Raw genomic sequence first — 16756 nt, 5'->3', positions numbered from 1 at the left:
TACCCCCCCCCCTTTCCCCCTGTCACAGAAACAGTCCAGCCTCCTGCCTGTGGGAGAACGCACTGGCAGCTTACTGCTTTCCAAATAACACTTTTCTGTTAACGGGACATCGTGTAAAATTCCGCCATCTAGTGGTCAGATTTTAGATTGCAGCGCTCATTCGCTCCCTCTCCCGAGCTTGCCAGTGAACTAACTACGGACACACAACCTTGGATACCTCATGGTATTATAAGAGCTGGATACCAGACTGGCAATATGGCGGCGTGCCGATTTTTCCCAGTGGTTACTCGAGGTACTGCAGCAAAATAAAAAAAATCCCATGGGCCCAAAAAGCATTTTTTTCCATGGACCGCGATACAAAAATAAACACATTAAACGGCTGACCTGAGACGGGATTCTTAGCAAATCTTTCTATTGTAGATCTTTAAGTTATGGTCTTTCAGTCGTTCAAAAGAAATGATCAAGGCCAGAAAATCACCAGAAAAGAGTTTATTCCCAGCGTGATGTCACGACATCGTACATGCTGGTTACTTCTATTGTATTGTGAGAATGAATCAGGCCAAATTTCACAGACTGGACCTACAATGCCTCCCCTCCAACTCACCCAAAGAGATAATTCTGATTCAGACCCCCCCCCCCAAAAATAAAACTTCCCGAGTGAGAGAAATGTGTCCTGAAAGCCCTTCTTCTTCTTCTTCTCTTCAGGCGTCAAGATGAGGCCGCCGGCTCTGTAGCGCGACCTTTAAGGCAGGCAGCTGCTATTCATAACCGCGGCCCTTTCCGACGAGTTTATCAAAACCGCCTCAGTCGGCCGAGAAACGGGGGGGAACTGCGTGTGCGCGTGCGCTGCACGTATCTCCGTTCCAAAAGAACACTGGGAGCGGTTTAAAGAGAGCGGCTGATTAATAAGCAGGCCGAGACTCTTCTAATAAATCCTTGGGGCCGATGGTGGAAAGAGAGTCTGGGAGGCGGCGGGAGGGAGGGGGGGGGGGGGGGGGGGAGAAAAAGTCGGGCAGAGAGCATGAAAAGAGACGCAGCGTGGACGCGTCCAGAAGAGCCCCGAGCCGGCTGGAACACGGAGAACAGAACAGACTTTTCAGAGACCCAAAAAAACACTGTGCCAAGTGGAGGAAACAAGGCCCGAATTAGTTTTTTTTTTTTTTTTTTTCTTCCTCCTTCCCCTTCCAAGGTCTTTAATGTAGAGACAGCACAGCTGATACCCCCCTCCCACCTCCAGTCATGTGGAGAAGTGAGACAAAGAGGTGCGCGGACGACAAAGTGGAATCTGCTTAGCGACTAATTAGGCGGCGGAGATTAAGACGAATAAACAATGTACGAAAACACGACTGAAGGCGGGTTCACGCTGCTGCAACCAAAGCCTGCAAGCAACAGCGCAGGCAGATTTTTTCGGAGCGGCCACGCATGATTAAACTCTGCGGGTTCACACAGAACATCAGGTTTAGCCCTCTGTTTGCAGGTGATGCCTGCTACCCCCCCCCCCACCACCACCAATTCAGGAAGTAGAGCACGCAAAAACTAAATTGACGGTCAGTTTTGAAACATATTTTGCTGTTGGAAAATATTGCCGAAGCGAATTTTGCACAATCGGGGACTTTTCAACTTCCTACAATTTGCAAGAGAACAAACCTGACAGGAGGCCCTTTAATTTATGGAACCAGGAGTCGATGTGTGACTTTGGCCTCAGAAGCCATTCTGAAGGTGTTTCGTTGGAAAGACTGCAGTCAACGACCAAAACAAACTCAGGGACCCCGATGAAAACAACTCAGGTGAAGCTGCATTTCTGCCATGGCGCCACCTCTGGCGAGAACGCAGCACAGCTGCATTTTGGAAAGAGGAAGTTCTTCAGACAACGGCGGCGACAGGAAGCGATTGAAGCGGGTTGGCCGGCCAAGCGCCGTGACATTTATTAAATTATGCAACGTGAGCTCCGGTCCCGGGCGTGCTGCATTTCCCTGTTGTGGCCCATTACACCCTGACACTGTTAGGACGACCTCAACCCTGCGCCGGCGCCACTCCCGAAGCTGCATCAATTACACCTGCGGGCTCGACCCCCCGACGACCAGCCCTCTCTGAGGCGCCGGGAGAAGAAAAAGAAAAAGGTAAGCCGTTCACCTTTCAACACGGAAGCTGATTGAATGAAACAAACAATGATATTTTTCGGGGCCGGCTTCCAGGAATTAAAATTCAAAAAAAGCGAGAGATAAAAGGCGCCGGGTGGCATTTGCAGCCTGGTGGAGATAAGTGAGCGCGGCGTGCGGATATCTGTATAGTTTAAAACCTGCTCGGGGACAGCCTAATTACACACTTAAGAGCATATGCTAATGGTCTCCCTCTTTGTATGTATGTGTGTGTGTGTGTGTGTGTGTGTGTGTGTGTGTGTGTGTGTGTGTGTGTGTGTGTGTCTAATGACAGCGAGAGCCCGAGGGCTGACTGGGGAGGGGGCTCCTTACAGTCGGCTCGCGCTAATGCATCCTCCGCCATTTCGCCGTCTATCTCGCCATATCGCCTCCCCCCCCTCCCCTCTTCAAAGCAGTCACGCCCCCCCCCCCCCCCCCCCACTAGCTCCCCGCGACATCCAGGGGTTCACAACGTCTCCAGTGGCCTTGTGCGGGACGACTGCGCTCCACTCCTGCTCTATTTTGAGCGAGGGAAAAAAAAGAATTAGAAACATTGATGGTGTGAGAGGCGATCCGAGCCGAGCGGAGAAGAACAGGCCCGGTTGATAAATAAAGAAAAGGCCAGCAGCAGCGGTGGAGATCCACGCCGAGTTGTAAAATCTCACCGTGATTAAACATTCATGCCAAGTGATGTAAACAGTGTTGTCAGTGAGTAATAGCTTCGGAAAATGAAGCCCGGACTTCCGCTTTTTATTTCCCGACTGTAAATCGCCGGAAGGAAGTCTATTTTACTACACTTGCAAAGACGCCGTTTTAATGAATTCACAGAATGTGTCTCCTAAAAATAAACCCGGTGGCTTGAAATGTGTCTTTTTTTTTTTTTTGCGACGGGACCCAAAGTCTGCGGCGGCGCTCTGTGCCTGCCCAGGTTCCTCTTCTTACTCCTCGTCGGGATAAATTGCAGGATTTTAAATGGGCTTTCGCTCCCCGCAGCCAAGGGAAAGTTAGCGGTGCAACTTCCCCAGCTTCCCGGGTTAATGGAGACCGAAAAACCTTGGTAAACTCCTGCAGCACTCGCGCCTGCTGTGAGCGAGTGCGTGTGATAACGGCCTTGTGGCCTTTATCAGGATCAGGTTCAGACTCTAGATGCTTGTCTTTCCTCTTACAATACGCTCATGGTGAGCGACTTAATGTGAGCTTGCAGGACTTTAAAATACTGTTTCCCTGAAAACTGCTTTTTCTTTACCTATTTTTTTTAAGTTTAGTCTTTATGGCAGCAGACAAAAGTAATGTGTGAATTCATTTCATCTATGTAATTGGGATACATGATGAAACCATTGCACCTGCACAGAAGGGATAACTGATGCATTTAAATAGGAATTAACAGACAATTGTGTGTGTGTGTGTGTGTGTGTGTGTGTGTGTGTGTGTGTGTGTGTCAAGAAAATGATTGGAACTTCACAGACAAAAACTTACAATATTTGCTTGAGTCTTAAATATTACGATGATGAACTCATTGCTGTACATCTCTCATAGAGTTCAACAGTCTAAAGTGGCTTAAATCTAAAGGCCTACAACAATTCCCAATCTTACAAATCAGTTAATATTAAATATTACTTCACCATATTTTTATGATCACGTCTCTTCCGGGACTTCTTTTGTTTTTCCAGAAGACGTGTGGTAAATCAGCCCTTTGTGACGTCATAAAGGACACACCGTACCTTTCCCACAATAGGGACAAAACCACCAAGCAAGTGTTCAGCTGTGGTACTGCTGTGATCTTGACTGCATCCAAATTTGTGGAAACCACATCAGCATCCGCTTCTAGCAGAAGCCTAAAGCTGAACATTTTTTTTTGTGGTGGGGCACAAACAGAGGGCCATGTCTGGATTTTTCTTTTTGGAGAGACTGCTGAAGATCTGTATCATTTAATTGAGGCTTTATTATGTTGAAAGAGGTGAGGACGATATAACAGGCTTCATTAAAATACATAGAGAAAAACTTTTTAATCTACATCTCTGACTTTATTAGCAGTTATTTAGGTTGAACCACCCTCAAAAAACAGCAACTTGAATATTTCTTTCTTGCAGATAGTATGAAAAAGGCTCTTTTTCTGGATGCAGACCCATTTGTTTTCATCTGGTTGGCAAGCTGCGGGTCCATAATGAGGTTTTGTTTTGGTTGGGTGAATCGTGCCTGACTTACATAAGTTTCAAGTTGCTCTTATTCGTCAGTCTGAAGAGGAGAGCCAAAAAAGAAAAATGAAAAAAAAAAAAAAAAAAAAAGATTTTACCGCGATCGCTCACTTGAAAAGAAAAAGAAAAAAAACAAACACACAACACAGCCCCCTCATCTACCTCTGCATCTCTCCATCTGGCTCAGCAGCTCACTCCTAGACCTTGTGTCCTCCTCTCACCCACTCCACCCTCATCACAGGTCTGCAGGGTAGGGTTGCAACCGTGGCAGATTTCTGTGGTTTGATAACCATTTCTTTGCTCTCAGTTTCACCGGCCGGTTTCATTATATTGTCACGGCGACCCCCCACCTCCTCCCCCAGGGGGACTCTGATAATATTTCCAGAACAAACACGTCCGGGGAGACGTAACTCTTGATACCAACGTTTCGACGGCCGCAAATACAGAGCGGGGAAGGCTACCTTCTGGAACTTCACATTTAGCCTAACCATGCTTGACAGTGCTTAATGGATCGTGGTGCAGCTCGGCGGCGTGAAGGCTGTCGTCGGGAAAAACGGAAGCAAAGTGGAAAAACGAAAGGCTCCAAATTTAAACTGATTCCGGCGAGTCTAATGCAATACGGGCTTATGGCTTCTGATTTAACTTCGTCTGCGATCTGCCACGTCTGGGTTTGCATAATCCCATGTGACTTGACTCTGGCTTCCGGGTAGAGACGCGCACATCCTTGTACTCACGCGTCAACGTCTGACATCAGGTCCAACTTGCTGGGGAAGATTTCCGACAGGAGGACCCGGGTGAAGGACTTGCCGAGAGACTCCAGTCGCGACTCCAGGTGCTGCGGCGACAAAGGAGCGACGTGAAGGCAGGCGACCGGAGACGCGTTTGCAATCTCCTCATCGAAAACAAGGCCCCGATTATAAAATCCTAACTACAGGCTATGTTATATTGAATAATTAGTTGCGGGGGAGGGGGAGAAATAGCGCGTAAGCTTTTACTTCCACGGCACAGATTAAAGCCTGCAGGCATTTAAATTGAGGGCTATTAAACTTTTTGTTCTCGTGTTCGTCTCAGCAGGGGTGTGTGTGTTTTATCCAGTGATTAGAAGACTCTTAATGTCTCATCAGGATTTTTTTTTTTTTTCCCCAAGCGATCTCTACAGGGCTGTGACAGCAAATTAAGCAAAGTAGTAGACGGATCCCTGTTCTTTTTCTTCTGCACTTCCTCAAGCGCCTCCAAGCAATCTTAGACCGGGATTGGGATGTAATCTGTTCATCAACTAGAGACTGAAGTCATTATTATCACTTATGATTATAAGTGTTGCCCTCCAAACCCTCTACAGTAGCCAAAGAAAAAGCCAAAGAAGGGGAATATTTGAGAAACATGAGTCTACCAAGGGGTGAAATTGTGGGAAAAGAATTCATTCGGACTTAAGACTTCCTGCTTTATTAGGTATGCAAAAGTTCTAGTATTAGGCAGACAGGAAAAAAAAATCAATAATACATGAACTAACTGCAAGTTAAGCAGCTGTTAAAGAGCAGACTGGGATGTCCCTTTGAACCATTACAGAGTCTATCAGGCAAAGATTATATCATGAATGTCTGTGAAGTCATTAACTGATGCATTTCTGCATGTAGTAGGAAAAAGAGCAATTCAGCTGCCTCAGTGCAAAGGTGGTAGTTTTGAAGGTGGTCTTTACATTAAGTTGTTATTACTGATGTTGTTACCAAATGTTGGTCCGCAAGTTGATGTTGCGATGATAAATTTGCAAAGAACTTAATATTTTACAACAAAGAAAACTCGATGACTGGTTTCACGACTGTTATTATTGGGATGAAGATTTTTGTTTTCCCAGAAACAACAAGAGTTTTGTTTTGGCTGTGTTCTTGTCTGTAACTACTGTGGTTTCTGTGATTTGTGATGACACTCTGTCCCCCAAGGGGCTAAAGCTAGCTGCCTAACCAACTAACGAACTAACCGAGCCATGACAGGAGACCTTGTACAATGCTTTCACTAATTAAATTCAGATCTGTTCCCTCAGTGGCAGAACTCCATTTAAAATTCAGACTTACAGTTTCTTTCTATCTCAATGAAGTGGAAGGAAAAACCAAGTGAGGGGAGCAAAAAAATTCTACAACTATTCTTCGGGGTAGATAAAGGTATCATGACAAAAGAGCACTACTGATACGCTCTGTTCTGGAATTACAATTGAATGAGTGTTCTATTATTGGCTAGTGGAGACGTTTCCCTTCCCTTACTTAAGAGGTTGACATATTCCTCTTAATCTTGACAGAAGGCAGGGGCAGAGCTGCCGGGCCCTTTCATTCTCACCCACTTCTTAAGTCCTTTCTCTGCTGACACCATTAAATGAAACTTTGTGCTCTCGGGTCCACATTCTTTGCACTTGCTTCAAGTTAATTATAAAAGTCTATATATGTATTTGAAAAAAAGGAATCCAATGATCTATTTCTGAAGAACAACATGACAGAAACTTAGGGGAAAAAAAGTCCAAACCCAAAGAAATAAAATGAAATGAAAGTACTGTACAGAGCTTTACAGTGTATTAGACCCCCACTTAATGCAAAGTTCATGCCACTATCATTTGCAATTTCTGGTTGATTTGATTACTTTCATTGTCACCCTTATGTTAAGAATGAACCTCTAATATCTTTATGCAGGTCCATGCAAGAATCACTTTTTTTTGTCTCATGTTGGGCTGCTGAGCTACATCCTCTTCCGTGTGAAATAACAAGCTCCCAGTGTCCAATCAGCGCTGCCTGTCACTGAGCCGCTTGTCAGGGAGCTCACTCTGACAAATACATTATTACAAGCCATTGCGCATTTGGCCTGAGGATGTGAACGCCGACCGTGCCAGCGCGTCCGCGCACTCACCTCCATGACTTTGGGGCTGCCCTGGCGGCCAAGGGTGCCCATGATCAGGCCCCATTTCTGGGCAGAGCGAGCCGTGTCAATAGCCCGCAGCCTCAAGGCTCGCATTGCCTCGTGGTCATAGTACTCCCTGGTGAACACCTTGCTGTAGGGGTCATACCTGCAAACAAACAAACGCGGGCAAGGAACAGGCGCAAACGCATTGTTATCAGAGCAGATTTTACACATTAATGTCTCTCAGATTTTAATCTGGACGACAGGGAAGCATGCGAGGGGTGGGGGGGTGGGTGCTGCACAATCGCACAGAAAACCATCAAGTATGACAGGAGCGAGAGCATTGGAGGAAAAATAGAAGCATTTCTCAACACCTAATCTCCTTCTCTCTGCTACAAAGGCTTTACTTAAGATTAGGATCTTGTTTATGAGACGTGAGACCTGTGATCTGTGCAGCAGCGCCTATGTCGACAACAGCGGAATTTCAATTTGCATGCAAACAAGACCTCATAAAAAAAAAAAAAAAACAACTCCATCCTCACAGCATGTTATCAGAGCACTGCAGTAAAGGAAGCCATTAGGACTACTCAGGAAACATTTAAATAGGTTTGATTATAGATTGCATTTATTCATATAGAGGCATACTGACTTTGAGCAATCACTTGATATATTGTGAACGTTTAAAGGTGTGAAATTCCGTATTTCTCGTTATATCACCAACACTTTCCAGTGCCCTTTACTTCTATTTAGACAACATCGCTTGTGACAGAATTGTGTGGAGACACCACCGTGAAGAAAGTGCTCTCGGTCAAGTTCATCCATATTTATCGAGAATGTGCATGTCAAGGCGAGAGTCGTACCTGTAGGCAGGGATCTCTGGGTTCGCAATCATAATGGACTCCAGGTGGAATCTGCCGTCTCCCAGGTATCTGCACAAACACAAAGTGAGTCATTCCAAGTTAAAGGCAAGATAAAGACGTGAATTTTAATTTTCCGCATTGCTTCTGCTCTGGTCATCCACCTGCAGTCAGCGGCCACTTCGCCAATAAGCACTAGTGACAATGAGAGGGTGAAGAAAACACGTCCAAGCTTAAACTCAAAGGCCACTTCCTTAATTACCTGCTACTAGCAAGGTGCGCCTAAGAGAGTGGGCGGTGGGTGTATTTCTGTTGTGATACTTTCATAGCATTTTTCAACTGCAGCGTTTTAAAGAGAGAAAACAAGAGAGTGCATGCATTAGCAGGGAGAAGGCTCGGGGCTGGAGGTGGTGGTGGTGGGGGTAGGGGTTGGAGGGTCTATCAGTCTTTCCTGTCTGGGAATGTGACCCCCCAACGATTCGGAGAGCACCGTTTACAAAGAACGTGGGCCCTTTCAATTAACCTGAGGTCTGGCGCCGGGCCTTTTTTCACAGAGGCGGAGAGATTATTTCACAAAAACAAAAAGAAAAGAACACGGAGGCACGTAGGCGCCCCGGAAAGAAACGTGAGCGTCAGTCAGAACAGGCTTCCATGTCACCCGCCGCCCACAGCCCAATCAGGGTCAAAGCTGAAAAGGAGCCCGCTGCTAGTGTGAGGAGGATCGGGCCGGGACTCCTCCTAATGAGTGCTCAGCCTCGGAAGGCTCACTGTGACATGACACGCAACTTACAGGCAATGGCCGCTCAGCCTCGTGCACATGCTGCGATAGAGGATGAGGGTGCCGCATAGACCAGTGGTCCGCAACTGGCGGAGTCTCAGGACCAGAGTTGTTGGGATTTCTCCATAAAAGTAATCCAACTACTGTTACTCCTTAAAAAGTAATCTAATTACTTATTTAACTACTTTGATTCATAAGGAATCAATTACTAATTACTTTAGTTGAAAAAAGGGTAAAGTAACAGCTCTCAGTGCAAATTTTGCGATTCCGAACATTGTCATCTTGTTTCCTGCACATGACGCACAACAAACCACAATATTTTTTGATTGAGACCAAATGAACTCAAAGAAATGTTTGTATTTCCAGCTACAAACGCAATTGCTGCTTTTTCTTTTTGCCGTCGCCGTGCTTGTTTTGGTGCGTCGTCGCATATAAATGACGTTGCATGCACAGCCGCATCACCAATCTGCGACATCGCTGTTTTTGGTTTGATTTTAGCCACGACGTCGCCTGAGGAATACGCACCCGAGCGGACGTGCACGCTGCACGGCTTGGCACGAGAAAAAAATAAAACAAAAACAACACTGAATTCAAGGCTCATGCGAAGCCACACAAGCTTTTCTTTACCGTCCAACCTTCAAGGCCCTGCATGTAATTATCCTCCTGCAGCGCTTCAGTCCCGCTTGTTCTCCCTCTCCGCAGCTCGACGAGGCCGCCGTGCTCCCAAATCAAAGTCTTACCACGCCCCCCTGCAACCACTATTATTCACCCTTTAAAAAGCCCTCCTCCCATAATGGTAATGGCACGGGTCTCGGCACGATGCAACGCTGCACCTTCACATTACCATCATCATAAAGCTCTACTGCAAACACAGAGCCGGGCCAAAGGCAGCGCGGATAGCAACAGGCGGCTGATCGCTTTTAAGAACGGTATTCAGAGCGCTTTGAAGTGCTTGGAGATAAAAAAAAAAAGAAAAAAAAACTTTTTTTTTTTTTTTTCAATAAGGAAGAGAGTCCGAGTGAAGCCTTTTCCGCACCTCAAGGAGGGCCTCGAGGAGCAAGAAAGCGCTTCTTGTCCGCCATTATGCTGAAGTCTCTCCAAGGTTAGGGACTGCAATTAAAACTGCAAGGCTCTCATTTAAAAAAAGGGAAAAGGAAAAAAAAAAAGTGAGATCAGCACCGACATCAGAAAACGATGCAAACAAAGCCCTTAATGAACAGATATGTAAGGACTTCAGCGTTTGGGTGCAGCAGCCACAGCACAGACTGTACAGTTTTCAATCTTCAATGATCTGCAATCAGTTATTGAAGAATGTTGATCGTGAGTGGCTGCAGGCTAAAGGGGCTGCTTGATAGCAACAGGCCAAACTGTCGAGGTTGTATAAGAACTTTTTATTGGGATATTTAGGTCAACAAGATAAACAGATTGAGTGCTTAAACCTTAATTACAACAATTTGTGACCACTGGCTTAATCCTAATGAATGCAAAATAATCCTGGGCTGTATATTAAATGTGGCCACCTCAGGTTGGAGGAAAATTATCCACTACAACTGTATTTTCAACAAGCACTGGGCAAAAATGAGAGAGCACAGTCTCTGGCGATTAACGAATGAATTATTTTGGATGAAAATAATCATATCAAGTAAATCAGTCTCGCATCCGAACGGCTCAAAATGCAATTAAAAAAAGACCACCATGCCTCTTTCAAATGAAAGCCAAAATAAATGGAGATATTTATTGACTTCCTTGGAAACTCAGGCAGCGAGTAAACAAATCAATCTTTCTTCAAACTTTTATTGATATCAGTTATTTTAAAAATTTAAAAGGCGTTTAAATAAGCCCAACCCCTCCAGTTAAGTTGAATCAATGGAGTGGCCCTGTAAGTTTGTGTGTGTATGTTTGTGTGCGCGCATGTTCCCTTGGTAAAACAACGAACCAACCAATGGAAATATACTGATAGATTCATTTTGTTATTTCATTTTCTTTGTAGTTATGTTTGTGAGGCGCCATGGATTTTATCTTTTTTTTTAGGCCAAATTTTGATTTTTGGCAAGTGGACGAGATGCAGGGCGTTTCACTCTGCAATAAAGTGCTGAATTTAGTTGTCAAAATCTGCAAAGACATTTGTCTCATTTGAAACGATGATTAAATGAACATCTAGTGTTCTGTCCCAGTGCACTGCGCTTCTCTGACTAGGTTAAGTTGAAAAAAGCGACAAAAAAAAAAGGTCACGAAAGTTCAAACTCAGCCTGCTTAATCGATCCTCCCACATCACACCCAACACACTTCAGAGACAACAGACATTGGATTAGTGGGTGAAGCACAACTCTAAAGCTTTAATCATGCACGCGCGCGCACGCACGCACGCACACACACACACACACACACACACACACACACACACACACACACACACACACACACACACACACACACACACACACACACGCATCTGGATGATAGATTCCTATAAGGCCTGGCTCTTGCACACTGCAAATCTAGCCAGTTTAATCTCATGCACTGGGAGGTTTTAATCACAGGGACCCGTACAGGGTTTGTGTAGATCTGACATTAGCGGGCGATGCACACCCACATTATTGCACCTGGGGTATTACTTTATTCTATTTGGCACCGCAAAACACACAGCACGACTCTGGATCTACGAAAGCCGTATGTGAAGAGGGTAAGAAGACGTTTTTTAGCTTGCCTGATCCGTTTCCAGAGCGCTCTTCTCCCCGAAGTTAAAAAAAAAAAAAAAAAAAAAAGACCATAAACATCGTGCTGTGCGGCGTTTAAGTTGATATATATATGTATTTTTTTTTTTTAAAGTGAGGGGTGGTGTGAAGAGCTAGTCTTCGGGGACACATGCAGCATCCTGCTGGATTCACTTTTTCCCCTCGGTTTAGCGGAAATGAAGGAGAAAATAAGAACACAAGCTGAGGCAAATGGTGTATGTGGCACGTCAGTCTGGCTCTGCACAATTTAATGCCTCGCACAGCGTGAGGAGTTTAAGCCCTGTCGCTCTGAATCAGCATCTGGCTGCTTCTGACTGCATGTAATAGAGGCCTGATTGGGTGCAAACACACACACAGATCTGAAAGTCAGCTCTGTCCAGTGTGACTGGTGTAATTTCATCGTGGAAATTCCTCATGTCGCATGAGTGGGCATGACTATGGCAAGGCTAATTATGGCCGTGGTGGCAAAGGGGTCAACATGTGTCCAAGCTGGGACGTGTCTGGACATGTTTTGTTCTCTCTAAAGCGGCGAGAGTGAAAAGAAAAGGACCAGGACTTAGGCTGCGTTCAGATTCAGACTGCAGGCAAATCTGATTCAAATCAGATTCCTTCTCAAATCCGATTTTTAAGGGTTGACTGTCCACACTGTTTTTAGCAAGTGTCCAAATGGGATCTGGCTCTGTTCAGACTGGGCCACATTATTGACCCATCTGACAGGTTGCTGTAGCAACGACGTCGGAGCGGAGGCGTCCTCCAGCGCGTGTAGTGTATGATGTCATATAATTGTGACAGTTGCGATCCATGCCCTGGAGCTTGGCTTGAATGGAGCTGAATCTCCCCACAGACTGATGAGGCAATGAGTTTCCTCCTCTGTCCAGGGATCTGTTGCTTTCTACTTCTTCCGTCTGCTCCATTACATTACAGCTCCGCACCTGGAATGGCGCTCTCTGGTGGCGCATTGGGTCTAGAGTGGCGTCACGGATGGTCAAAACCCATCAGTGTGTTTGGAGCTGTTCAGACTGATACGCATCTGTCCAAATGCGATTTGAAACTACCTCCTGAAGGTGGTTTCAATCCGTCTTGCGAAAATCTGATTTTCATGTGATTTGTGACTGTTCAGACTAAAAAAGAGCCATCCGGTTTCAATCTGGATGGGCTAAAAATCAGATTTTGGCTGGCAGTCTGTATGCGGCTTTATACTGTGAGCGAGTAGGAGGGTTTAAAGGTTTCTTACATTATGGCATCGACGTTTCGGTCCAGCCGGGGTGAGGTACAGCCCAAAATCTCTCCCGGTGACAGAGGGCGGCACTGGGGGACCAGCACATCGTAATCTGTCATGAGAGCAGCGCTCACAGCCTGCAGCGTGGAGGGAGAGAGAAGGAAAGACAGTGAGGGATTCACGTGTTTGGACTTTGTTCCCACCGTCTCATTCTTTTGTGAATTGGTTCTAGGAAGCTGTGGAGGAGGGCAAAAGTTGCCATTTAAATATTTAATGGGTGAGAGAGACAGAGAGTGAGTAAAGACAGGAAACGCTCCCAAAAAGGTCAATGATGACAGGGATTAGAAAGGAGGTCATCAGACGCAGGGAGATTGAAATATGAATACCATTCATATTGAACTGTGAATAGTATATATTCACAGAGTGGTGTGAAAAGTAGCTTTAATTTGGAAGTAAGGTGCATTGCTACATGCAATTTATTAAACATATTTGTATCTTCTGTGAACCTCTTGGTCAAAATGTGTAGTTTCTACTATAAAAAACAAAACAAAACATTTTTTCGACTCATTGAAGCAGCACACCTGACCGCAACCACTGGATTAGAAAACATTGGGATTACTTCCCATTACATCACATTTGTTGTCATTAGAACTGGTGCAGGACTGCAGAGTTGGGCTGCATCATGCATCACATCATGGAAAAATTTCACTCAATAATATCAATAAGCCCATGTGGGCGGAGTTAGCACGCTTGGCTAGTTGAAGCTAGCGTGCTAACTGGTGTGTTCATAGTGGCAGGAGCACCAAAGAGACAAAAATAGGAAGTTGCGAGAAGAGGTGAGACGAAAACATGTACAAAAAAAGATGCACTGCTGTGTTGTAGCTACTGGTGCCAGTGCAAAGGGACCAAACACCAACACCGACACTAAAATTTCCTCTGCGTGCATCTCTTTTATCCCTTTGCATTTGTGCCCTGACATTGTGAGAGTTTTTTTTTTTTTTGTGCATTATTTTGCTTGCTGATCATATGGATAACAGTCTAACAATAGAACTAGTATCTCACTATTGTACCTTCGGGCTTAGGGCTTTCTTTATACTGTCTCCCCTTTCATCAACATGTTTATGCACCAAACCTAAAATACATCCAACGCACTTTTAAAACAAGCCCCTTTTCTGTTTGTGTCGTTGTGTCGTCGCTGACTGCCAGTTGTTGTGGAGGGGGGGGGAAAGAAAAAACAAGAGGTGAGATATATTCATATGCTAAGTATGTGTATCTAAAGAGGCTCCCCTCCATCTTTCTACTGAGGAAACGACGCAGCGGAGACAAAGGACGCAGAGGTACAGGAGCTGCTTTGATGGATGACATGGAGTATGTACAAATGCAGAAAAAGTCCAAAGATGGCAGAATTCATAGATAACAGTAACAAAAACATTTGAAAGGTCAAAAAACAGGGATGAATTGAAGGCCCAAGTACTTCAGCAGGTAAGGCTCCCACCATTTAAGCCCAAAAGAGGCCTCTTATGACTGAAAGTAGGAGTTTATAAATTTGCAAAAACACTCGAGAGGAAAACTCCACAGCAAACACCGACAGTTACTCTGTGCAAAATGAGACGATGAGAGCAAAAATAATTACGGCAAAAAAAGGAGCGAGAGGAGCAGCAGTTGCGGTGCCAGGAGGTGAAATGACAAATTGAGCAATTTAAAGCTAATTTAAGGCGGTTGGTGGGGAATGACAAGTGAACCCTCAGCTCCTATAAGCCGCGCCGTGTGACCCCCGACGAGCGTAACCGGGCAATGAGGCACGGGCAGGGGCGGAGGCGCGCAATAAAACATGCATTCACACACGTGGATTGCACTCAACACACGCCGACATAAAATATGGCCCACATGGGCTTATCAGGGTTTAAAAATAACAGCGGTAGCATTAGCGGAGAGCAACGTTGGCCCAAGCACGGCGAGCGAAGGCAGCGCGGGATGCATGTGCAGTGCGGGGAGGCGGCCGCCCCGACGCTATAGCTTCGGCCGCCGCTTATGTAAAGAGCCAGGCTGAGCACGATGCTGAACCGAGAGGCCCGCCCCAGTTCAGTCCACCTTTTGAATCGAAAATAACCGCCGCGCAATCCCACACTTGAAGCCAGTTTAAGTATGGACTGCACATGAAAGGCAGGAACCAGAGAAGTGCACAGCAAGAGACAGGCCGACTGGTTATAGACGTGCGTTTACGATCCAATAGCGGGGAGACGATTCTGGGTGAGATGACAAAATGCTAAGTCCTGAAACAGGACCCGCCCACACAGACACAAAATTAGACCCGCGGAGAGCTTCGTCATTCCCATAAGCCGTTAGGGACCAGACTCTGGAGGTCAACAAATTCACATGCCTAGGAAGAATAACCTCCATCGACAGTAGCTGCGTTTCTATTACCCCTAGAGTTACGCAAAACCTAAATATCCCAATAAAAAATTGGTAATGGAAACAACTAAACTTTGAAAAACCTCTCAAATATGGCTAAAAGATCTTTACGCTTTCATGAGGTGGTGTTTCAGACATATCGATATAGAGGTATATCGCAAAAGTGTCATGGAAACACATTTTTTCGCATTTACACGTCACTGGACGCGATGTACGGGGTCACGTGACCAGTTCACTTCGAGTGAAATTGGTGCGTTATGTTTAGACGGAGGAGGAGACGGAACATTTTTAACAAGTAATCAAAGAGAAAAACATAACCACCATTCTTGACAGCAAACAAACGTAATAGAGCAAAAGCAACCGTAATTCTCGTAAATCTCAATTACGCTTTATGCGCTTCAAACCATTCAATGGAAACACCTGCAAAACGCAATTGTACATTGGTGAAATTTTAGAAATATCGCTTTTATTTTGCAAAAAACGAATGGAACACAGCTAGTGACAAATTTCAATACATTGAATACTATAACATATCTCACTCAAGACCAAGCTGAGGATCTTCAAGTCCAATGTCCAACCACTGCCTAAGACGCATCCTCTGGATCTTCTGGCCAAATAAAATCAAGCATTTTGACTTGTGGGACCACAACAAACAAGAAACCATAGAAATGCAGCTGAGGAGGAGGAAATGGAACTGGACTGGTCACACACTCAGAACAAATAAAGAAGCAATGATAAAACGGGCACTGACATGGAACCCACACAGCACAAGAGGCAGAGGAAGGTCCAAAAACATCTGGAGTAGGAGCTCAGAGCAAGAAATGAAGAAGGAGGGGCTGACGTGGACCCAGTTAGAGAAAACGGCTCAATACAGACGAAGGTGGAAACATTTCATCAATGGCCGATGTTCCGAAAGGAATGCAAAGGCCAAAGTACGTAAGTAAGAGCTTCGTCACCTGCAGCGCTGCCACAAACTGAATGGTGCTGACGAGCGCCAGAGACTGTCCGGGCGGGAAGTTGAACTTGACCGTGTCCAGGAAGTGGACGTTGTCCATCTGGATGTCCACAAACACGTAGAGCATCTTGATGCCCGCAGTGGAGTCGATGGGGACTGCAGAGGACACACACACACACACACACACACACACCAAAAAAAGCGACGAGAGCTGAATAATTAAACTTTTTGTGCCAGGTAAGAACGCAGTGTATACACTATTGATGGATCCTCGGGACTTTGACAGCCTCGCACGCTCAGCGCGACGCCGCTAATGGAGCCCGGGGGCATGCGAAGACGCGGCATGCGAGCGGGCGGCCGGAGCGACGCAACAGTGAGTCGTTTAGTTTGGATCTCCTGTGTGAGGCAGGAGCCCATGCAAAGACCTCAATTATTTAGGCAAAGAGAGGGACACATGCGATTACTATTAATGCTATTAATTTCACAGGCCATTTACGACGCAGCCGACCTTGGAAGACAGCCAGGAGACGCACCGGCTTGGATGCTGAAAAAGTGTTCGCCCAAGACAATGAGGCGAAAGGACGCAA

At 45.7% G+C, this 16756-nt stretch overlaps 1 protein-coding gene across 2 annotated transcripts in view; it reads right to left on the bottom strand.

The window, feature by feature from the left end:
• Positions 1-16756, bottom strand: part of dph1 (diphthamide biosynthesis 1) — a 108473-nt gene that overhangs the window by 6708 nt on the left and 85009 nt on the right. For both annotated transcript variants that reach the window (XM_076036357.1, XM_076036356.1), the window contains 5 exons: positions 16171-16325; positions 12818-12939; positions 8074-8142; positions 7223-7379; positions 5068-5168 (listed from right to left, as the gene is read on the bottom strand). In XM_076036357.1, coding sequence (XP_075892472.1) covers positions 5068-5168; positions 7223-7379; positions 8074-8142; positions 12818-12939; positions 16171-16325 — 604 coding nt within the window. The remainder of the gene's footprint in view (positions 1-5067; positions 5169-7222; positions 7380-8073; positions 8143-12817; positions 12940-16170; positions 16326-16756) is intronic.

Source organism: Nelusetta ayraudi, unplaced genomic scaffold (genome assembly GCF_046127955.1).
Source record: "Nelusetta ayraudi isolate G7.1 ecotype Tasmania unplaced genomic scaffold, CSIRO-AGI_Nayr_v1 ptg000048l, whole genome shotgun sequence".
Lineage (NCBI taxonomy): Eukaryota > Metazoa > Chordata > Actinopteri > Tetraodontiformes > Monacanthidae > Nelusetta > Nelusetta ayraudi.
Note: the sequence above shows the minus strand (reverse complement) of the source record. Positions and strands in the feature narration are given on the sequence as shown.